Raw genomic sequence first — 24,547 nt, 5'->3', positions numbered from 1 at the left:
TGGGTGACCAGGGACAGTGACCTCCTGGGGAGGAGGAGGGAGGCCTCTGAGAGCACAAGAGGGAGATGGGAGGGGGAATGTCCAGAGCCCGAACTTGAGATGGGTCCTCAGGAACTCCCTCTGAAAAAATAAACACATCTGCCTGGATCCAAGGCCTGATTGAGGAGCTATCAGGACAGATTCCAGCCATTTTTGGCTTCTTCTAAAAGCTGACCTTTGCTAGGGCATTAAGTTCAATAAGCCACCTTTCTGGTGCCCCGGTGTGTTTACAGTGTGACAGTGTACACTTGCGCTAAATTAAATTTCTTTTTGGAAAAACAAACCAACTGCAGTGCATGTTACTAGACACACACTGGGGCAATGTGCATTTATTTCTCTTCGCGCAGCACCAGGGGAGGTTTAAAGGGGCCTGGCCTGGTTCTTGCAGCTTTAAGCACTACCAAGCAGAGGGACTGGGGAGAAGGTTCCCTTAAATGCACAGCGACCTTGAAAGTGTCCTCTCTTAGAAGGCTGGAGAAGGACAGAGGTAAAAACCACACAATACCTACAGCCCCTTGGCAGGTGGCATGATATCTCGTGGATGCCAGGCCCGCCAGAGATGACCTATTTCTCAACGCCCTTTGCAGCCATCCCTGAATGCTCACCCTTTCCCCAGAGTCTCTCTGACCCCCAGGGGTGTGCAGAGGTCTCAGAAGCCCAGAACAAAACCAAACGAGGCTCCTGCAACGCACCGCACCCCTTTCCCCTGCATGTGTCACACATGCACATCTCAGGCATACATGACATTCAGAGCCCCGCATTTCCTATGACCAGGGAGCTAGTTGTTGAACCTGAACAGCTGAGACAGCTTAAAGTAATAAACATCAGCTGACACTCTTGGCCATTAGGAGCATTAATCCCATAAACAATACATCACTTCAAAACAACCAGCAGGCATCCTATCTCCTGGCTAATCTGACCATAACCTGAATTTACAGTGATGAAAACTCCGCCAGTTGCCATCAGAGCACTTGGGTGGGGGAATCAGATAATCTGATGCTCTGATGTCCCAGAGCATACCTTAGGGCATGTGCCAAGAAGAGGCTGGCCACAGCTGAAGGCACAAAGGTGACAGCACCTGGCAGCAGTGGGGATGAGGGTGGGGGAATGCCGAGGTGGGAGAAGGTGGACTCCGAATGCATCTCCGATTACAACTGGGTCAGCTACTTACTCTGAAAAGCTGAGGCCAATTTTAAGACCATTTTATGAAAAGGAATAATTTAAAGAGAAGCATGTTTAATTTTAGGAGTTAATTGGTTTCCAGGAAAAAAAAAAAGATCACCTGCCAGGAGACAAAAAAGATTTTACAAATAAAAGAGGGATGAATAAGATAAGCATCTTCCCTTTGCATTCGAAGCTGAATAGCTCAGCACTTACATAGCACTTTCCATCTTCAGGAACCCGCACAAACACCATCAAAGGTGCCTACCTCAATATCTCCTCCTCTATAGAGACTTGCAACATTTTATCAAATCATCTTCTCAGAGAAATCAAGAACAGTGTTCCCACACTATACGAATACCATTTTCCCTCTTGTTTTACGGCTGATTATAGAGGGGGGGTGGGTTTCTTTTACTGCATGTAACTCAACATGAATGCACTCAAAGAGATAGGAAAAATATTTACTCAGCTGCAGGAACCCAAAGCAGAACATGGAGGGTGAAGGGCAGTTTTCTCCTGGGTATCTGTTATGGAGGCAGAGGGGATTTAAATGGGGGAGCCCTGCCGAGGGGCAGTGTCCTCCAGATGTGTGTGAGGGCCCGCGGTGACAAAACCCTTCCAGCCACAGTCCTGCCAGCAGAGGGCGCTCAGAGGTCGGGCCCCACCAGCTGACCCGCTGGCCCCGGGGCTCTGCAGCTGCTGCCTGCAACCTGGAGTGTGGGAAGCCGGGGAGACTTACGCTGCTCTGGCTCAGGAAGGCCGCCCTGATCCGAAGCGTCTGGAGGCTGGGGATTTTGCCTTTCCTGTTATTACCTAGAGGAGAACCTGAGCTGGAGGTGGGAGGTGTCCCGGAGGCAACAGTCAATGACGATGATAGCTCTTCAATAAAAATCAGGCACAAGCTGTGCCAAGGTGCCCAATGGCAAGGAAAGACTCCTGAGGGAAGGGTCCATGCCAGGCTGGCTTGAGGTGGTGTTTACAGAACTTAGCATGGTGGCTGGCCACACACTTAATTTATATCTTTTAAATTAATCCTTGTAACAACACTGTGAAGTAGGTACTCATGGATGAGGAAATGGGGGCACAGAAGAGTGTGTGGCAGAGGCAGGCTGTGAACCCAGGCAATCTAGCCCCAGCACCTGCTCTCGACGACCATTTCTCAATGACTGCGGGCAAGTGCTCGGGGAGGAGCTCTGCCTCAGGCTTAGAGAGAAGCTGGGGCTCATGCTCAAGTTGGCAGAGGGAGCAATTCCAGTTTTTTCTTCTTTATGACTTCCAGCTGAATACAGGGGCATGAGACAGAACAGCCCTACCCAAGCACCCTGCATGGCTTTGCTGCAGCTCTGAAGGTGCCAGAGGCTGTTTCTGGCCACTCAGCTCTCAAGATTCCTGGGCTGCCAGGTATCGGTGCGTGTGGAATCCTACGTGTTTACCTCGCTCCCCGTGTATTAACTCTCCGCAAGCCCGCCACCTCCAGCAGGATCTCTCTCTTTAGAGATAACATCATTACAAGAGGAGGACCCTTCTGCTTCTCATGCTTAAATCAGCAGCCACGGCACTCTGGCCTTAATCTGGCAAGGTTTTGATTTTTTAAAAACAGATGACTGGGGCTTCCCTGGTGGCGCAGTGGTTAAGAATCTGCCTGCCAATGCAGGGGACACGGGTTCGAGCCCTGGTCCGGGAAGATCCCACATGCCGCAGAGCAACTAAGCCCATTCGCCACAACTACTGAGCCTGTGCTCTAGAGCCCACGAGTCGCAACTACTGAAGCCCACGCGCCTTGAGCCCGTGCTCCGCAACAAGAGAAGCCACTGCAGTGAGAAGCCTGCGCACCACAACCAAGAGTAGCCTCCACTCGCTGCAGCTAGAGAAAGCCTGCGCACAGCAACGAAGACCCAACGCAGCCAAAAATAAATAAATAAATTTTAAAAAAACCCCAAAACAAAAAAACAGATGACTGAGAAAAGGTGATCATTTACTTGAAGTAGGTTACTGCTCTGCCTCCAAAGAAGGAAATGAACTCACAGGTTCGTTTAATGGTTGAACCTTTATTGTCAAAAACTGGTTTGACCAAATTTCTGCGTACTGGATCTTCCTCACAGTGCTGACAATCTTATGGCATAAGTAGTCCTCCCTTTCTTCCTGCACCGCACCTCCCCTGACCAACCTCGCAGAAACTGAATTTGAATTGATTAGCTTCAATTCAATACTAGAGACTAAGGAGAGACACTGAACCTCAAATACTGAGCTTTGTTTGGCCTTCTGGAGAGGAAATAAATTTTACCATGTCATGATATTATTCCCTACTAACTGCTGGGAAAAATATAAGACGGCCCCTAACCATATGGGTGAAAACCTACTGATTACCGATCTCTCCGTTTCGGGATTAAAGGCATGATGCCCTTTCTATGGGAAGAGTGGTCTCCGACTACACTCCTCTTTTTTTTTTAACATCTTTACTGGAGTATAATTGCTTTACAATGGTGTGTTAGTTTCTGCTTTATAACAAAGTGAATCAGCTATATGTATACATATATCCCCATATGTCCTCCCTCTTGCGTCTCCCTCCCATCCTCCCTATCCCACCCCTCTAGGTGGTCGTAAAGCACCGAGCTGATCTCCCTGTGCTATGCGGCTGCTTCCCACTAGCTATCTGTTTTACATTTGGTAGTGTATATATGTCAGTGCCACTCTCTCACTTCATCCCAGCTTACCCTTCCCCTGCCCCTGCCCCGTGTCCTCAAGTCCATTCTCTACGTCTGTGTCTTTATTCCTGTCCTGCCCCTAGGTTCTTCAGAACAATTTTTTTTTTTTTTTAGATTCCATATATATGTGTTAGCATACGGTATTTGTTTTTCTCTTTCTGACCTACTTCACTCTGTATGACAGTCTCTGGGTCCAAGTTCACTCTGTATGACAGACTCTCGGTCCATCCACCTCACTGCGCTCCTCGTAATTTGATCTCTCTGCAATGCATCCATCGCTGCTCGATGGTTGGAACAGAGCAGTGGCAGCCATGGTTGGGTGGGCCTGGTTTTTAATGCCGTGAGGACTACACGGTCACATCAGTAATTGCTTTAAGACGACGGAGCTCAGACCCTTGCTGAGCAATGCAGCCTATCCCATTGTGCCACTGGGCCCCCAGGGTCAAGGAGCAGCTGGAAGCAGCATACATAAAATATTGCTTGCTATTAATACTTCTTCTGGTGACAAAGGGCACTGCACCAGAGAGGTAGCAGAATCGCATGTCCCAAGCTTGCTTCCTTAGTCTACAGAGAGATCTGAAAATTTAAAAATAAACCTGAGGTCTGACTTGCAGATAAGCAGTTCCATACACACTGGGAGTTGAAAATAACTGATTCAGGCCTAGAAAGAAGTTGTAAATGTCATTTAAAAAATATATTGAAATTCTGTTGGCATATTAAGGGAAAGGTCCCTTGGATCAAGGAAAAAGAAACAAAAACAAGAACCTGGGCTAGTGAATGTTTAGTGTTCACCTGCAAGGCAGTCTGAAGGACAGCTGACACGTCAGGGCTCAGTCTGCTCGAGGCCCTTTCTGTGTAGGTGAGACCTCTGTGAGCCGGATCATGGCTCCTGCTTGGTGAAGGAAGACAAGGAATGTGGAAGCTATGTGGAAAGAAGGGATGAGCATGAGGTAGGGGCGGCATGGAGAGCGATACCCAGGATAACCTTCTGCGAGCTCAAAGCTACTGGTGTAGGCATGTCTCTGTTATGACTAAGGCTAGAGACCAGGTTGAAACTGCTGATCTCTGCTTTGAAAGGAAATTCCAATGCAGTATAGTTTTAATTAAACACACACACACACACACACACACACAAAATGTTCTAGGGAGGAAATGTCTTCAAGCACCTGAAACTACAACAGCCAAGGAAAGCTGTGGTTTGGGGTTCACATTCAGGTCTGCAGGTGGAAGAGGGATTGATTTCTCTCTGTCTTTCTCTGGCTCTGAGCCAGGTCTTTGTTCACTATTTTCCAGACACCCAGGGAAAAGAAGAGAAGAGTCCCAGGCTAGATGTTGTGCACTAGGAGAGGCCCTAGCAGCCCTGGCCTAGCCCCAGGGTGCAGAGGGAGGCCGCTCCATGTCTGCAAGGCAGTCTGCCTGCACGGGCTGCAGGTTTTCCCTCCCAAACATTGTTTAGTCTCTCCTCTTTGTGCCTTCATCTACTTGACATAACTGGGTCTCCTCTGATCACTCCTCTGGACTATGGGGCTCTCCATAGCCCAGAGTTTCCAAGATTGATGTCCTCCTTCAGCTTTTAGTGCCGTTTACCTATGCTCTGCTCTTGATAGTCTCCCATGAAAACGTGCTTTAATTACATGATGGGCTGCCTCCTCGTCACCATTAGTCAGGCAAAGAAAGACCTGTTCCGAACTCTTTTGAAGACTTCAAAAGCCAATTTCCACACCCAGCGCGAGGGATTGCCTGTCTTTGTAAAGACTGCATGTATTTGCCATCAGAATATCAGGTAGAACAAGAATGTGAAATCCACCCCAGGAATCACTGACTTCCATAATGTCAAATCATATGTTTAAGCTACTTGGCTAAGGAGAAGTGATCTCCCTGCCCGACTACTCCAGAGGGCATAGCTCCCCACCTAATGGATCTGTTCCCTTGACTCACCCACTGGAGGGTTATTTATCAGTAGAGGACAGGTCTCTCAAATGCATTTTGATTAAACACACACACAAACACAATGTAAATAGAGACACTGTTTTTAAACATCTGAAACAGTAACAGAAATTCCAGGTCTTTTTTTTTTAACCTCTGTACATTTTCTTTCAGGGTCATTAGGGCTGTGGTGCCAGATACTTGACCCACTTCACATCTGATCATTTTAGCAGCTCTGCCCATTACTGACCAGCTTTCAGGGCGTAGTGGGTGGGGAGGGTGGAATGCGAGGATGAAATAGGAATTTAGGGAATTTCAGTAATTTTTACACAGAATCTCTGAAAGTGACATTTTTCTAGTGAAGTCTTTCATTTTTAGGAATAGTTAAAGCCTTAATTAACAAGAATCTTTAAAAGGCCTGCTCCTGAACTAAGCAATGCAGGGAAAGAATTCCACCTAAGTGACTCTTTTTAAAATGAAAACCAAGAAACTGGCTGAGTGGGCAAGAGCTTAGGTCAAAGGTATTACCTGAGAGGGACATGGTCGATCAGCGCCTCACAATGAAAAGTGTTTCCACGACCTTTCTCCAGTCCCCAAAGGTTACCATTAAAGGACAACAGACAGCAGACTCCCTTCTTAATTAACATTTTTATTAAATAACCCATTTCGAATAATGGTTAAATTCTCTAAATTTATATCATTCTATTAACCATAATCTAATCTCATTAACCTTGAAATCCCAGTCTTAACTACCCAATTCTATACACCATGGTACTATCTACTAAACTAATTAAGTGACCTTCAAACTATTTCTTCTCTATATAAAATCATGATTTTTCTTGCTCACAGTTCTTTACTGGATCTCTCATGATATCACTTCCTGTGAACCTGGTTGCTGAGGTCCCTGATCTGGGAAGAGCTTTCTAACAAGATCAAACCATACAGGACTGTCTCACTTGATTCCTGCCTGCCCCCACCCTCTGTCTGTCTGGTAGCTCACCGCCTCTTTTTCGGCCCAAGTCAAGGGTGCTTCCTCAGAGGAGCGTGGAGTTGGGAGGGAGCTCTGGTCATTGTCTTTCCAGTCCCCACCCCTCCTGCTCGGCCAGGCAGAGATGACAAGGACAGACTCCTTGTTGCCAGCTGTTGAGCTGCCATAGAAATGAAGTTCCCTTTAAGTCACAGGATCTTTGGGCCGAAAAAGAGGCTGTGAGCTACCAGACAGACAGAGGACCCTAGTCCCTCCTTTTTATATCCCTAAGGCTGGCTGAAGAAACAAGAGCCTCACTGTTAATTCCAGCTTTGCTTTTTCTTCCTTTCGACACTCTGGCCAAGAGTGAAAAAAGATCACAGAGCTGTCAATTCCTACTTTCTTAGGAGTATGCATACAGAATGCATTTTCTTTCTTTCTTTTTTTTTTTAATGATTTAATTTGCATTTTTTTTTTTTTTTTTTTTTTAATCTTTTGGCTGTGCCACGTGGCATGTGGGATCCTAGTTCCCCGACCAGGGATTGAACCAGCACCCCTTGCATTGGAAGCACGGAGCCCCAACCACTGGACCGCCAGGGAGGTCCCTGCATTTATTTTCTTAAGGCCCCACCTTTAGAGTCCCCAAACTCAAGATGTTCTCTATTTTCTATATTTGGGTTCTAAACCATTTAGAGAGGCAGAGTCCTCCTGCTGAAGTGGGTTGTACAAACACAAGAAAGCTACTCTCTTTTCCTGGGCCTCATCCTCACCAAAATAACCTGAGGCCCCATGAGTACCATCTTTGGCACAACTGAGGGAAATACCTTAGGCAGAACTTGATTTTTGTTTAAAAGTGAGAAGCTAAATAAAATGATCAGAGTTTACCTACTCAAAAACATTCTGGGTTGTAACATACTTGTTGGACCAGCTGAAAATCGCCCAGTTAATTCAAAACCTGATAAGATACACATAATCACATAAGTGATTGCAATTTTATAGAGGAGACCTGAGAAGAATAAAACTATTAATGGTAGTTAGTTTCTTTCTTGAGTGGGATTAGGGGAAATGAAAGAACTTTTTAGTTTTTAATTTTATGTATTACTTTGATATGATTAAAATGAAAATATATTGCTTTATTACCACATTCTAGGAAAGAAGAAAGGAAATAGATGAGACTTAACACCTGCCCCCTCCCTAGACCTACACCTCACAGAGACTCGCAGGGCCCCAGCTTCCCTTTTGGGGACACAGTCGAGGTAACCTCTGGCTACTTGGGAGCCTGCACAACACACACACGCGTACCAAGAGCTTCTGAGGGGCAGGTATCAAGGAGTCTGGAGCAGGGGCACTTGTTCCGGCTGACTGGTCTGCCCTCGGATCAGAGGCCAAGCACAGAAGGGGCCCTGGCTCTTTGTGTAACAAAGAGGGAAAAAACAGGCAGCAAACAGTTGGAAGAGGTGAGATAATTCTAGGAAGTGATTATTTGCTTGAGATAAAAGTGGTCAGGCAGTTTTAAGACAAATCAGTGTCAAATGTCTGAGAGAGGGGGAGAAGAGTGCCAGAAGGGAAATGGAAAGAGGCTGCCGGACAACGATGGAGAATCAAATCTTGGGCTCATCCCTCAACACACCAAGTTCACAGAAAAGCAAACTGGTCGTGCCACCAGAGACACATGCCCTACGGCAATGAGGGGAGATGCCATTTTTCTAGATGCTGTTCATCCCCCAAAGCATCCTAGAGCAGTGCTGTCTGGTTCTCACAGCACTGGGTCACCTCCCTGGCAGGTACACCAGATGTTGAAAATGAGGCGTGTAGAGCACGCTGGGGGCTTCAGAATCAAGAAGTGGTCCTAGGGGGCTGACCCCAAGGGTCAACTGTTTGAGGCTGCTTGGTAGGAAACATCAGAGCTGAAACTGTTGATCATTCTTTGAGCCTTTCAGGTGTCTGGATTACAATCATTTTCTGCCCTAAATTAAGATCAAATGAGGGGGAGCCTGCTCTTCGGTACACAGTTCCTCAGTGTAAAGCCTAAGGCTTTCGGTCGGCAGAAGCTTCTCCATGGGAAACCAACCTGAAGTAGCATGAAACAGGCCCCAACCCTGACAGCAGTGGAGACAGCCAACAGAAAAGACAAAACACTTCTAGGATAACCAGTGTGTTGTTGATGGCTCTGTTACCTTGGGAGTACAAGTATTTAGCATCCGTAATACCAGACGCAACACAAAACCCCCAACCCAATCACCAAAGAATCCTAGAGTCGGAAAGCATTTTTGAATTCTTCCATTCCGAACCTCCTCCCCAGTGGGGTAGCTTGTCACTTGTGTGGGGTGGTTTATCTGTGGCTTTCTTGGAACAGTTAATGATATCGGATTGGTTGCTAAGCAGAAAAGAATCAAACTCCTCCAGGCCTTTCACATCCTGGAATGGTTCATCTGCCCATCAAAGGCTATTTGTTTCATATCTTTTTCTATCTAGATCCGCCCAACCAATGAGACAGGCTACCTCGGTTGGCTGCTGTGTTGTCAGGTGACCGAGCCCTCCAGTAACCTCACCTGAACGCCCTCTCCCGTGAGAGCCGAGCAAGACTGGATCTGCCAGACTCGGTCGCGGATGGTGTGCAGGTTCAGTCCTTCTGCAATTTCAGAGGCAGGGGCTGCTGTGAGCAGATCCTGCTTATTAGCAAAGATGAGCACTGGCACACAACTTAGCTTTTCTTCTTCCAGTAATTCAGCTAGTTCCTGGATCATTTTGGGAATATATGGGGAGAGGAGGATGAAATCTATGATATTTAACCATGCATTTCTAATCAGAAATAAGTAAGTTAAGCTGATCAACTAGCAACTTTCAAGGGCAGTGGTTCTCAAACTTAAGCCTGTGGAAGAATTCCCTGGCAAATTCCTGGGCTTGCCCCAGAGATGCTGACTTGGGAAAGTCTAAGCCAGGGTCCAGGGATTTGCATTTTTAACAAGTTCCCCAGGTAGTTCTTTTATAGGGGATTCATAAATCATACTTTGAGAAATACTGTTCAAGGGAGAATACAAATTGTGGTTAGACATTTAAAACTTACCCAACGTTACTATCTGCAAGTAACTTTCAATGCATAGATATGCATACATATACATATATACATACATATATACGTATGTATATGTACATATACATATATATTTTAAAATTTGAACTAAAAATGACAATTGCTTTAGAGACTATAATTCTGTTTCATCAATCTCTGTCTCCAAAACGTGCATGCATGTGCATTACACTTCATTAAACCCACATCCTAAAGTAACTGCATTAGTCCATCTGGCAAGGTCTCTGATTTTTAGGTTATTGGTTGGGATCTAAACTGTATGTTGACTCTGCCTGCAATAAGTACAGGAGAAGGTATATACTTAGCTAAATGCCAGGATCCACCTCTTCTCCACTTAACCCACATTTCAGCTACTTAAGACACGTGGGCTGTCAAAGAGAACTGGATGGTTCAAGAGGCAGATCTCCATCTGACACCCTTCACTTCCAAACTCATGTTTAGCATTGCTTCACTTGAGTGATGGTCTAGAAATCATCAAGGTATAGAAGGGAGAGGGGCTGTCTCCAGGAGTCTGGAGAGTACTCAAACTAATTTCCAGGGAAAAGGAACTTAAACATGGGGACTGCTACCTTTGGAAGGCCACGTGTAGTAGTTCAGGACACAGGCCAAGGACTCCGCAATAAAATGTAAAGGTGCTTCTCCAAAGAGGTCCACGATACTACTCACTTCTTATCAGTGCACTCAGTCTGGGTAAAATGGTCTATGCCCACTGCTTCTCTATTTAAAATTGCATACACAGATTGCATCGTGTAATCATGTTGACATGCACTCTGCATTTGAAGTCATATTTGGGTTCAAAGTATACCTATCTCTTTGCTTGGCAAGAAGAGCAGCTTAGTCTTGGCTTGCACATTTCTTCCCATACCTTCTAATTTGTCCAAGTTACCCTCGGATCAATTAAGTTGGTATTGAAAAATGTACACAGAAATGATAAGTGAATTGTTCCTCAGGTTCATTTCTATGTGGCCTGGGAAGAGCTTTTGGGCACGGTGGTTAAGTTCCATTTGCTTATATCTTATTTATTTAATTTGATTAAAACTAAAAGGCTTTAAACGAAAAATTGTTTAAAGAATTCTCAACTAATTTCTTTTTAGGCAAGTGGTATTTTGCCTGTTTGCCAGAATGACTGTTTTGTTTAAACTGCAAAGGTTAAACAAAAATACTTCCCTCACTCTTATACATTTACAAAGTAGATTAATGAATACCCAATTATTTGGGAAATATCTCAACAGAACAATTTTTTACCTGACCCGTCTCTTCAAATCTTTTTCTGTCTGCGCTGTCAATTACATATATCTGTAAAGTAAAAGAAGAAGGCTACTTCAATAAGCAAATATGGAAAAAGACAGGGCAACTTCTAGGGAAGGAGCAGATGATTCCCAATCAGCAGATTTTCACATTAGCACAGCATCCTGAAACTGAGCTGGTAATTCTTATCTATGGATGCAAAATAAACTAATTAATTAATTAAATGGAGAGGCCCAGAAAATACCTCCAGCAAAGTTCCAAAGTAGGAAGTCAGGAGAGCCAAGCAGGATAAAAATAGATTTAACAGGCATTCACTGAACATTCTTACTAGATTTACCCTATTAATCCTCATTATCACTCCGTGAGTTAGATTTCATTTTTATCCCATTTTATACATAAATAAACATAAGCCTGAAGAAGTTAAGTAATTTACCCAAGTTACGTTTGGTACATGACAAAATGGGGATTCAAACTCAGGCATACCTGACAGTAAAGTTCCTAGTTGCTCTTAAGCACTCTGCTATACTGTGTCCCAAATTGTCAGGAAGGGATAGTGTTTTGAGGCATTTACAAATCCTATAGCCTTCGAACATCATCATTCTGAAAGTACATTTTTCAGTATTAACTGTATGCTGTCTTCAGGTGCTGGGAGGTTAAGATCAAGTACTGGAAATAGCAGGGGCATAGGCTTTGCCAGAGTAAGAGAAGTTTTGAGATTTACCATAAATTACAAATCCCAAGCTTTCTTTCCCATCACTGAATTTTATTTATTGTATAAATAACATCCTGTAACAATGATAAGGGAAATTAGATAAGACCAAAGAAGAAAGAAAAATCACCTATAGTTACAGAACCCAAGCACATTAATTATTTTCATTTCCTATGAAAGTTCCCTTCTAATTCTTCTTCATATGGAATTTAAAAAGAAACTCAGAGGACTTCCCTGGTGGCACAGTGGTTAAGAATCCGCCTGCCAATGCAGAGGACATGGGTTTGAGCCCTGGTCCAGGAAGATCCCACATGTTGCGGAGCAACTAAGCCCATGCGCCACAACTACTGAGCCTGTGCTCTAGAGCCCATGAGCCACAACTACTGAAGCCTGCGAGCCTAGAACCTGTGTTCCGCAACAAGAGAAGCCACCGCAATGAGAGGCCCACGCACCGCAACGGAGAGTGGCCCCAGCTCGCCGCAACCAGAGAAAACCCATGTGCAGCAACGAATACCCAACGCAGCCAAAAATAAATAGATAAGTAAATTTAAAAAAAGGAAAACCAGAGATATCATTTTGTAGTCATTTAAAAAAAATCAAACAGTGTATTAAATGTTCTTCCAGTTGCTACTCTTAAAAATTATCAAAATTTCAAACTTTCTTTAAAGAAATTAGAATTGTTATTAAACTAACGGTATAATGGAAACGCTCTTTTAAAAGAACATATCATTGAAAAACAACAATGAAAAACAATCTTGAATTCCCACCTTTACGTGCCTTAAAATTCTGTTCTACTCTGAAAACTTGCTCTCTTTTGAAAGGAAAAAAAAAAACAATTAAAATTCCTTTGCTTGAGTTAATGCACTCTCATTTAGAGTCACTAGTGCTGGGACTTCCCTGGCGGTCCAGTGGTTAAGACTCTGCGCTTCCTCGGCCCGGGGCAGGGGGCAGGGAGCACGGGTTCGATCCCTGGTCGGGAACTAAGATACCGCATGCCGCGCAGCATGGCCAAAAATAAAACAAAATAAAAAAATAAAAAAATTTAGAGTCACTAGTGCTAAATATTATACCAGGGACCAAGTCCAGCCTTTCCTCACCTGTGTTTCCTTCATGGAGAATCACAGAAGAAAGGATGGATGTGTTTGGTCTCAGTATTTTTTTGTGGCCTTATTATTGTTATTGTTAATATTACTCTGACTCAATGTCAACGCACACCACAGAGACACAAAATTCAATACTGTCTGATAAGTCAGAACATGGTGGTAGCTTAGTTTTCCACTGGTGGGTCTCACATTATATAGTAGCAGGCGTAGTATAAGGACAGATGTAGAAAGAAGGAATGCAATGGAAGAGTGAACCTGAATACAAGGGATGGGATTAGAACTATTTGGTAGTCTGTAGTGGATTAGGATGATCTTCACTCAGGCAAGAGTGGGAGATGATGTGAGGGAGGGGAGAAGGGTCAGGTGATCCCTGGGAGGGTATTCTGGGCTCAGATTACAAAGCAGGAAAAAATGTGCTTGGGAGCAAATGGTATGAGTGAGAAGGTAAATGTAGAAGAGGCTGAGACAAGGCTGAGAATACAATTAAAGATAAAGTTAATGGGAATTGCCTGGCAGTCCAGTGGTTATGACTCAGCACTTTCACTGCTGGGTCCCGGGTTCAATCCCTGGTCGGGGAACTAGGATCCCATAAGCTGTGTGGCGCAGCCAAAAATAAAAATAAAAGAAAAAGATACAGTTAAGAAATTGGTGTTTGATATGATGAAAAACGAACATCTGGGAGAGAATAATTAGGAATGGAAAGACAGTTTTAATAGTAGACAAGAAAGATGATGATTGAAATACCAAAGAATCCAGAGGCTGAAAGTCAATATGAAAGTTTTAACTTTTACTTTAATTACTTGCTAAATTACTTGCTACTTATTGCTTTGACATTAAATTTCACAAGGAACATTTTCATTAAAAGAGTTAAAGGGGGCTTTTCCTAAACTGTACATAAATTCTTCCTATTATTTAGTATTTTTCTCACATAACTTTTATAGAATTTGAAAATTATTGTATAATAATTCCAGGAGGAAGGCTATAAAACAACCACCCCATTTATTAAAAGGGCCAAGTGAAAAAGTCCTAAGCAAAAACCAGTCTCTGGTGATCCCACAAATCTGTTTTTCTATGGTGGCACACGATTCTCCTGGTTACCCCCTCCCCAGCGCTGCCCAGTTTCTTCCTGCAAGTATCTGTTTGCTTGCGGTCAATAGCTAAGGATAAGGATAGCCTCTTTTTCTTCCTTTCTTTTTCTTGTTAATAACATAGGTGTTAATCTAGTCATGAAAAAACCATTTTTTTAACTTTAATTTTTTTAAATTAATTTTTATTGGAGTACAGTTGCTTTACAATGTTGTGTTAGTTTCTACTGTACAGGAAAGTGAATCAGCTAAACGTATACATATATCCCCTCTTTTTTTGGATTTCCTTCCCATTTAGGTCACCACAGAGCACTGAGTAGAGTTCCCTGAGCTACACAGTAGGTTCTCATTAGGTATCTATTTTATACATAGTATCAATAGTGTATATATGTCAATCACAATCTCCCAATTCATCCCACCCCCGCCCCTTCCCCCCTTGCTGTAACTTTTTATTTTATATTGGAGTATAGTTGATTAACAATGTTGTGTTAGTTTCAGGTGTACAGCAAAGTGATTCAGTTATACATATACATGTATCTACTCTTTTTCAAATTCTTTTCCCATTTAGGTTGCTACATAATACTGAGCAAAAAAATGAATCCAAAAACAGATTATCAAATAAAAAATACTTGGAAAGTATTAAAGAGAGTTAAATATCGTGCTTTTGACTGGTCTTAAAACACTATGGATCTTCAAAAATTAAGTTTCATAAACCTATTCTAAAATAAACTTATAATCCATGGCACTCAGAATGAGAATGATGCTTTAAGCAGAGCCAATTCACACCTTCATTGGCAACTGCTTGGAAATTTTTATTGGGTTGTGGGAGGAAGACCTAGAGAAAAAGATTTTTTCTGGATGGAAGTTCAGCCAACTTTGGATTATCCGGAGACTGATTATCCACCAGGTGAATGGAAGGCTCTTTGTTTCTCCTCTTGCTTCTGGTCCTCCTCCCTCCTGCTGCCACCTTTTGGCCATTTTATTGCTCTTAAGTATTTCTCCACCAGAGGGGTAGACGGAGACAGAAGAGATGACACTAAAAAGTGTGGCTTTTTATTGATAGCTTGAGCAAAAGTCTAAGAGGAGGGTGAAACTGACAAATAAGTTTTCTAGATAACCTGTGGTTTTCAGTTATTTGTGCTCTAGTAGTACTGATGCTAAAGTGTGAGTGATATTTTGGAGATAATACAAGAGATGGTCGTTTGAGCTCTATCTCACTTGATGCCCTTTGGATACGGAAATGATGGCAAATTACCTTAAATTATGTTGTGTTTAAACACAAAACTAATAATGATAAAGTAAATGGAGTTTGGTATTAATATTAATATATACCTTGAAAAAAGTGATGTGTTTTTATCTATCAAAAGGCTGTTATTTCCTGGCACAAGAGAAATGGAAGACATCCTATCCCCTCCCTTCTATCATATCTCAGGATTAATTTCTTAGTCACTTCCCCCAAATTAATAAAGCTGAAGTCATGTTCTCAGTGTCATCATCCCTGAGAATAACTGCACTTTTAGGAGTTGCTCTGATTCTTTCAAACCTCTAGAGAAACATATAATTTAAAGTGGGGGTTGGTACTCTTTTTCTGTAAGGGGTCAGGTAGTAAATATTTTAGGTTTTGTGGCCCATACAATCTCTTTCACAGCTATTGAACTTTGCTGTTGTAGTGCAAAAGCAACCATAAAAAATACATAAACAAATGGACGTGGCTGTGTTCCAACAGAACTTTATTTACGGACACTGAAATTTGAATTTCATATAATTTTCATGTGTCATGAAATCTTATTCTTCTTTTGATTTTTTGTTCAACCATTTAAAAATGTCAAAACCATTCTTAGCTCACGAGACACAATAACAGGAGGCAGGCTGGATCAGTTTGTCGACACCTGCTCTAAAGCAAGACTGTATTTTGGCACTCTAGAGAGAACTGAGAAGAATTAACCAGGCAACGAAATGCATCAAGCCTCAACCCTGCTCTTCTACGCAGCGTGGAGTCTAGTGTAATAGGTCTTTTCAACCAACAGTGGAAGACTATTAAATACAGACAAACAAGCTAATGTAACCCATCCACCATTGTCACTCCTAGCTGCTACAAAACGGGCAGATAGGGCTAAGAGCCCCAAGGCCTTAGAATCTAACCCTGGGGACTCAGCTGCTCCTCAAGACTTGTTTAATCTCAAATAGCACTGGAAAATAACAAAAGGTTTGACTCAATCCAAAATATTGTCTGATACTGGCAGCATAATATAGCTGGAGAAAGCTCCTCTAGGGTTACCGTGAACTGATTTTTGCTGGATTGTCCAATAATTCCTAGGTGCTCTCAGCTAATGGGAAGTGTGGAATCCAGGGTCATATTACAACTACCTTGCAGTCTACCCTCAAGATGTTAGAGCTTATGATTTAAAATTACCCTGATCTGTAGACCAGAAAGTTTCTGAGACCTCCTCATGGAGCCTTAAGGCATTAATGTCCTTATATACAGCTCTTTTTTTTTTTTTTTTAAAGGAATTTATTTATTTATTTATTTTGGCCGTGCTGGGTCTTGGTTGCAGCACGCGGGATCTTCATTGCAGCATGCGGGATCTTTTTTAGTTGCGGCATGTGGACTTCTTAGTTGTGGCATACGAACTCTTAGCTGCGGCATGCATGTGGGATCTAGTTCCCCGACCAGGGATTGAACCCGGGCCCCCTGCATTGGAAGTGCGGAGTCTTACCCACTGGACCACCAGGGAAATCCCTATACAGCCCTTATTTGGACATTTCTTTCAAGGTACCTAATCTAGCAGATGAACAGATAGAACTGTGATTTCTCTCAATTGCCTGCTTTTTCCCAACTCTTGACTCAAAAAGTAAAGGAGAATCTATAGCCTTTTCTTCCCCCAGTTTTATTGTGATATAATTGACATACAGCACTGTTTAAGGTGTATAGCATAATGATTTGGCTTGACTCTATAGCTTTTGTATATTAGCCTTATAGCCTGCAAATTTGCTGTAATCACTTATTAGTTCCAGGACTTTCCTTGTTGATTTTTGGGATTTGAAAGACTTTTGATGTTCAGTTTTTCTAACACGTAGTTTCATACCACAATTTAGAGACTCAACTCTACATTTCAAGTATTCGTGAGTGAAATAATATGGTGGCTTAGATTTGCTTTAAAATACTTAAAAAAAAAAAAAGGGGTGGTAGGGGAGATGAAACAAGATGGCCAAAGCTGAAATTAAGGAAGCCAGATGATGGGTAGGTATCTGGGGTTTCATTACACTATTTTTTGACCTCTACATAAATTTGGAAATTTCTAAAATTATATTTCAAAACCAGGCACATTATTTGAGATTATAGAAGAAATTTCTATATTAAAGGGAAAAATTTTCTTTTTTCCCAACATTTCTCTTCTCCTAGAAGGTATATAATACATTTTGGAAGAATAACTGGTTGAATAGATGGATAAATGGATGCATGGATGTGTCTCATCTTTTTGTTCTCATCCATTTAAACCTTCAACCTGGCACAAGGAATATACTGGAACTTACCTTCACCATGGGCCATAAATATTATGAGCCCATGTGACGGCCATCTCGGTACCTCACATGTGTTTATGGATTCGATGATAGTATAATTTTATACTTTGGTATTATTCCCCATTTAAGAATCACGATAAATAAATTCACTACTTCTCATAAACCCTCTGTGAAGTAGATGTTCCACCCAGTTCATAGAATTAATAAGCCTCTGGACTTGACCACAATGATACAGAATCATAGAACCTTAGAGTTGGAAGGGAATTTAGAAGTTATAGAACTCCACATTCTACCTAATGTTGGAATCCATCTATAACAATTATCCATTTCATTTATTTGGTACTTTTCTAAGCACTGGGGATATAACAGTGAAAAAAAAAAAAAAAAGAAAAGCAAAGTTCCTGTATTCATGTAGCTTACATTACAGTGGGGGAGAAAGGTAATAAATAAAAATATGTCTGAGGTGAGGGACTACACCATGAGAATATCTAAGGAAAAAGAATTCTAGCATTGGAAATAGTGATGACAAAGGCCCGGAGGTGGGAGCCTGCCTGTGTTCCAGGAATGGCAAGGAGGCCAGTGTGGCTGGCACCAGGTGAGAAGGGCTTGGAAGAGGAGTCAGCAGGTAGGGGGCTTCGTGGACCACTGTAAGAACCTTGGCTTTAACTCTGAGCTGGGAAGCTTATGTTTTAATAGGATCAATATAGCTACAGTGTTGAGGAGAGACTTGAGGGAGGCAAGGCAGAAGTTAGGAGGCTAGTTAGAATGATACTGCAATAATCAATGCACGGTAGCAGTGGCGATGGAGAGAAGTGGGCAGATTCTAGAAATATTTTGAAAGTAGAATTGACAGGATTGGCTGATGGAGAAGATGCGGGGAGTGAAAAGGAGCCCAGGATGAGTCCAGTGCTTCTGGATGAATGGGACTGTCATTTACTGAGAAGACTGGAGAAGAAGATTTGGGCAGGGGTGGATGAAGATAGGAATTCGGTTTTGGACATGTTGAGGTTGAGGGGACTTACTAGCCACTGGTGTTCAGGTGTCAAATAGGCAGCTGGCTGTATACGAAAGTGAGTTCCAGGTTGGAGATAACAGTTTGGGATTCACCGGCATGTAGGTGGTGATTAACGCCTTGAAATTGGATGAGGTCATCTAAGCAGCGACTTAGAGAAGAAAAGCACAGGCCTGAACTCTGGGGCACTCCAACATTTGGAGGTTGGGAGATAAGGAAAAAATAGCAATGGAGATTGAGGAGGAGTAGCCAGTGAGACAGGAGGAAAACCAAGATAGAATGGAATTCTGGAAGCCAAGGAAAGACAACGTTTCAAGGACAGCACGACCAACTCTGTTAAATGTGCTGACAGGTCAAGTGAGATGAGTAATGAAAACTGAACATGGGACTCGGCACTGTGGATTCTCGGTGAGCCTGAATGGAGGGTTCCGAGTGCCTGCGGGGAGAGGAAGTGAAGACAGAGAGCACAGAAAATTCTTTTAAGGAGTTTGTTGTAAAGAGAGGCTGAGGAATGGGACAGTATCTAGAGGAGGATGTACAGGAAGCCAAGAGTTCTTTGTTTTAAACAAGAGCAACTACAGGATGTGTGCATGCTGATAGGAGTGAGCAGGTAGAAAGAGACACCTAGGAAGCAGCAGCAGAGAGGGAAGCTGTCTGAGATGCAAGGTGAGTTCTATTGGCAATGAAGATATCGACGTGTTTTTGCAGCTTACTGTCTACGGTCATAGTTAAAGTAAATTCAAACTTTCAGTTAGAGGTTAACGGAAATATTATGCAACATTTTTTCTTATCCAAGTTCATGAAAGGCCCTGGTTTTACGGTCCGACCATGAGTGAGTGGCTGAGGTGGGGTGGATGGCAAGCTCGCTGGAGGGGAGGTGAAGGAGCTGAGAGGCCGAGGTATTGGAGAAATCATGCAACTGGAGAGTAAAATCTCCAAGGATCCTAAAACAGTAGTCCTAGAGAACTTGGCAGTGAGCTGGGAGCTCAAGTCTCAGCCTCTGCCTGCGTGAATGCTGCCTGAGCTAGGAATCCCAGTGCAGAAGGAATCCCAGGAGCCTGAGGCGGCTTCTTCTACTTCTGGACAGTTACGATTATAGGAAACTTCTTCCTTATTCTGAGTTAAACCCTAATACTCCCCAAACTGCTCCTTGCCTGGTCCTCTAGAACTATTCACAATGAAGCTGATCTCTCAGACTTAAGATAGTTCCTGAAGCAACTAGAGACAGTTCCAAGCATTTTCTCTTCCAGGAAGGACATCGTCAGGTCTTTCAGCCATTCCTCATACATCATGGTTTCCAGGACCTTCACTATCTTGGTTGCTCTCTTTGGGATATACCTGATTCATTGATTTCCTTGGGTTGATGGAGTCAATGGCACAATCTTCTGACTTCTCTTCTGCTGTTCAAATCACTATGGTAATTAATAAATACTTTATTTGCCAAGGTGGGTGTGGGCACAACATTGTTACTGAGCAACAGAAAAACACCTTATATAAATTACACAAAGCTCCACAATCTGTCTGCTAGCTCTAAATTCATAGTGATGAAGAGCAATGTTACGGCAATGGAATTATTGACAAGAAAGACAATTATAGCGTAAATGTTAGTAAGTAAGACAGGGCAGAAGAGATTATGAATTGATGCATCAGAAGGAGTACTTACGAGAATATCAGTGTTTTCAAAATAATTCCTCCAGTATGGTCTGATTTTCCTCTGGCCACCAATGTCCCATACATTCAGTTTAAAACCTTGTGATTGTACACTTTTGATGTTAAAACCCTGAAACAAAAAATACCAAGTTTTACTAGGCTTTGAGATCAATTTCTGACAAAGTTACATTTACCAGCTATGTTATTTATTAATTCTGAGGTACTCTGCCAGATGTGACACAGATGATACTGAAAACAGTTTGCTCTGATAGGGAACAAAAATGTTTTTACACGTGCTTCTGTCACTCAGGTTGGAGTCAGTGTTGATGATGTCATGCTGAGTGCACACACACATGGAACTGCTGAGGATGACTTGGTATGAGAACAGCTCTGGTAATCAACACAGACCTCCGCCCACCCCATGAGTCCTCAGCATGGTGAAATTTAACAGGACGTTACATGTAACTAACAAAAAAACAAAGCTGAACCTGCAGACTCAACACAACAGAATAAATGTTAAGTTTAAAAAGAGGCAAGGGGTTTCCCTGGTGGCGCAGTGGTTAAGAATCCGCCTGCCAATGCAGGGGACACGGGTTCGAGCCCTGGTCCGGGAAGATCCCACATGTCGCAGAGCAACTAAGCCCATTCGCCACAACTACTGAGCCTGTGCTCTAGAGCCCAGAGTCACAACTACTGAAGCCCACGTGCCTTGAGCCTGTACTCTGCAACAAGAGAAGCCACTGCAGTGAGAAGCCTGCGCACCGCAACGAAGAGTAGGCCCCGCTCGCCGCAACTAGAGAAGGCCTTTGTGCAGCAACGAAGACCCAATGCAGCCAAAAAAAAAAAAAAAAAGAGGCAAGAGCTACAATCTGGAAGACTGGATTCTTTAAGAGCAGCTCAAGATGAAAGAAATTTCCTCATATGCATTGATTAAGAAAAGCAAGGAGCTAAACTCAGGACACGAAGGGGGAGGCTGGTTTGTAACTGGAGTAGCACCCCTCATACAGGTGGTGATGAAAACAAACAAACAAACAAGTGGGCATTTGAAACTGTTCTTTAATAGGTATCTCTGATGAACTTGAAAAGAAAGTATTCATTTTCAGGACAGTGACTCAAGGTGGAACTTTGGGGAAGGGAAGCCAATCAGGGGCAGGCAGAAGGGTGAGCTGGGAGTTCATGTGCAGAGAAACAAATTAACAAGACCTTTGGGCTTTGAAGAGAAGGCATTTTATGAGCAAGATTTTTTAAAAAAATCTTCTTGCAAGAATGACATAATGAAATCAGGATTTGAAAAATCCGATCAACAGCCTGCTCCCACAGAAGTGACATTTCATCCAGAATAGCTGGAGTTAAGTGGGTCTGGGGATGCCTCCATAAACATTTGCCTCTTCTGGCAGCTCCCCAGCACTACTGCCTCACACAGAAGGAGAAGGCACAGGGCAACGGTACGGGAACACTGCCACCCAATTTCCACTGAGGACAGTCACTAGAGGACAACAGGGGATGATGCCTACTACTGCTCCTCTAAAATGCCAATGACTGAATAAATTAGAAGTTTTAGAACTCCTAAGGGAAGTGGCTTAAGCTTATTGTAAAAGCGCACTTCATTCTGACTCATTGACAAAACCCCTTTTATGCGTTTAAAAATTCTACACTTAACTACAGTAGTAAATGTCAGACCCAGCAACAACCAATCCTTTCTGGAATGAGGAAATAAATAAGTGTAAATCCTAGAATTTGACCATATGTGTCAGCTGCCTTAAAAGTCTGTAAGTCACCAGACCCAACAAATCTACTAAGAAATTATTCTAAGGAAATAATAATGAATGGGTGCAAACATTTAGAGATGTGTACTGTATAAGTATTTACATACAGAACAATGTAGAAATATGTTCAAGATACGTTATTAACTGAAAAAGATGATACAAAACAGTATACTCTGTATGAGCCATTTTTACTTTCTATTTTAAATATACCCACCATATATGGGCAAAGAAAAAAACCTGAAAGGATACATTCTCAAATGTTAACAGTGGTTATGTCTGACTGGGCATTATAGGTGATTTCTAGTTTCTCAATTTTACCTAGTTATACATTCTAAGTTTACTACAATGAGCATCTATTACTTTTTATAATATAAAACAAAAACACAATAAAAGTGTGTTTTTAAAGACTAAATACAAAACCTTGACATAATAACAGAGTCACCTATAACATAGACAGAGCCTGAAAGTTAGAATTGGAGCTTTGGGTCCATAACTAGGATTTCATTTCCCTGCTCACAGTGTGGACGTCCTCATTTTAGTGGTGCTCTTGAGAGAGACAGCCTCTCACTAATACGAAAAAACCCCTAGCCCTTCTTTTTCTGGCAGAAATCCTGACACACTAATATGTGTTTTCAGCCCTTCTAGGCTAGACTACTGTAATTTGCTCCTCCTCAGGCCATACATTAAATTTGTTCAGAAGCTGTAAAATTGCTCATTTGGTAGCAGTTGAAATGACTTTTCTGCAAAGAGCTGCGAATCAGTAAGACTCGCTGGCCGTGAAGTACACACACCAGCACAGCCATTCAAACCCAACACCAAGCTCTTATCACAGGACAGTGACAGAAAATGGTAAATAACTCTGGTTTTGCTAAAACCTCTAATGCTCAAACACTTCAAAGTTAAGACCAACAGGGCTGCCCCTAGTTAGGAAACCCAAAGGCCTGGCCAAAGGTCAAGCTCTCTCAGGATTTCCTGCAGGGAAGGAGGCCTAAAGAAACCCACTAGAGTTCTTCCAGGCAGGACTTGTCTCCAACATCCACGCTGGGAGCACCACCGTCCTTGTGTTTTGCTTGCTTAGCCCTACGAAAGAGGTGGGTTGATGACGCTGGATTTAAAAATACAGGTAGGGCTTCCCTGGTGGCGCAGTGGTTAAGAATCAGCCTGCCAATGCAGGGGACATGGGTTCAAGCCCTGGTCTGGGAAGATCCCACATGCTGTGGAGCAACTAAGCCTGTGTGCCACAACTACTGAACCTGTGTGCCACAGCTACTGAAGCCCACACACCTAGAGCCCGTGCTCCACAACAAGAGAAGCCACGGCAATGAGAAGCCTGCTCACCTCAACGAAGAGTAGCCCCCACTCGCTGCAACTAGAGAGAGCCTGCGCGCAGCAACAAAGACCCAACGCAGCCAAAAATAAATAAATTTTTAAAAAAATAGATAAAAATACAGGTAATTGTTTTTTTATTTAAAAAATTGAGGGACTTCCCTGGCAGTCCAGTGGTTAGGACTCCACGCTTCCACTGCAGGGGGCGCAGGTTCCATCCCTGGTTGGGGAACTGAGATCCCGCATGCATGCCGTGTGGCGAGGGCCCCTAACCCCCGCCAGCACCCCCCCCAAAAAAATCTAAAAGATTGAGTGAGTCCCCTGGTGGCCTAGTGGTTAGGATTCTGGGCTTTCACTGCTATGGCCCCAGTTCAATCCCTGGTCAGGGAACTGAGATCCTGCAAGCCACATGGTGTGGCCAAAAAAAAAAAAAAAAAAAAAAAAAAAAAAAAAGACAGATATTTGTATTTATTAAGTCTGAAAAATATACACTAAAAGTGGTTTTTCTCACAGTACTGTTTATTTTTCCTTTATGCTCTCTCTGTATTTTTCTACATGTATTAATTTCAAAATCAGAGAAGATAAAGCTATTTCTAAAAAGGAATTACTTAGATCAGAGGGAACTGATTGTATCTTGCTACATATAGACATATAAATTTATATTATTTCTTTTTAAAAATTATTGTAAAATATATGTAACATAAAATTTACCTTTTTAACCATTTTAAAGTGTGCAGCTCAGTGGCATTAAGTACATTCACTCTTGTGCATCACCGCCATCCATCCAGCCCCTGGGTAACCACTGTTCTCTCTCCTGTCTCTATGAATTTGACAACTCTAAGTATCTCACATAAATGGAATCTCTTGATATATTTTGAAATCTGAGATTATTTTAAAATTGTATAGACTTTTCTCAGTAACAAAACTTACAAATGGACAAAACTCTATCTCCCACTTTGTCTTTCATATTGCTATTACCATCTTCCACGTTTCACACAAGCATCGGGGGCAAGGCAGCGCTTACCTGTGTAGGTGTGATGTGGCTGATGTCTTCAGATGCCAGCTGCTTCAGAAGAGTGGTCTTACCAGCATTATCCAAGCCCAGGAGAAGGATTCTCACCTCCTGGTCTGGTGCACTTTTCAATTTGCGCAAGATTGAGAGTAAGCCCTTGAACAACCATGAAGAACAGAGATTACTTTGGAGGCACTGACTTTGATATTACTGGGTATCAGAATG

General features: G+C 42.7%; 2 protein-coding genes across 2 annotated transcripts in view; one reads left to right on the top strand and one right to left on the bottom strand.

The window, feature by feature from the left end:
* Window positions 1–24,547, top strand: part of SFXN2 (sideroflexin 2) — a 57,600-nt gene that overhangs the window by 5,244 nt on the left and 27,809 nt on the right. The window lies entirely within an intron of this gene.
* The window catches only part of ARL3 (ADP ribosylation factor like GTPase 3), a 31,208-nt gene that overhangs the window by 426 nt on the left and 6,235 nt on the right, over window positions 1–24,547 (bottom strand). The window contains exons 2-5 of the mRNA XM_059900744.1: window positions 24,335–24,478; window positions 20,232–20,348; window positions 11,135–11,185; window positions 9,351–9,536 (exon numbers count right to left, since the gene is read on the bottom strand). Coding sequence (XP_059756727.1) covers window positions 9,351–9,536; window positions 11,135–11,185; window positions 20,232–20,348; window positions 24,335–24,478 — 498 coding nt within the window. The remainder of the gene's footprint in view (window positions 1–9,350; window positions 9,537–11,134; window positions 11,186–20,231; window positions 20,349–24,334; window positions 24,479–24,547) is intronic.

The sequence above is a fragment of the Balaenoptera ricei genome, chromosome 16 (genome assembly GCF_028023285.1).
Source record: "Balaenoptera ricei isolate mBalRic1 chromosome 16, mBalRic1.hap2, whole genome shotgun sequence".
Classification (NCBI taxonomy): Eukaryota; Metazoa; Chordata; class Mammalia; order Artiodactyla; family Balaenopteridae; genus Balaenoptera; species Balaenoptera ricei.
The sequence above is the reverse complement of the archived record's forward strand: the minus strand, read 5'-3'. Positions and strand labels throughout refer to the sequence as shown.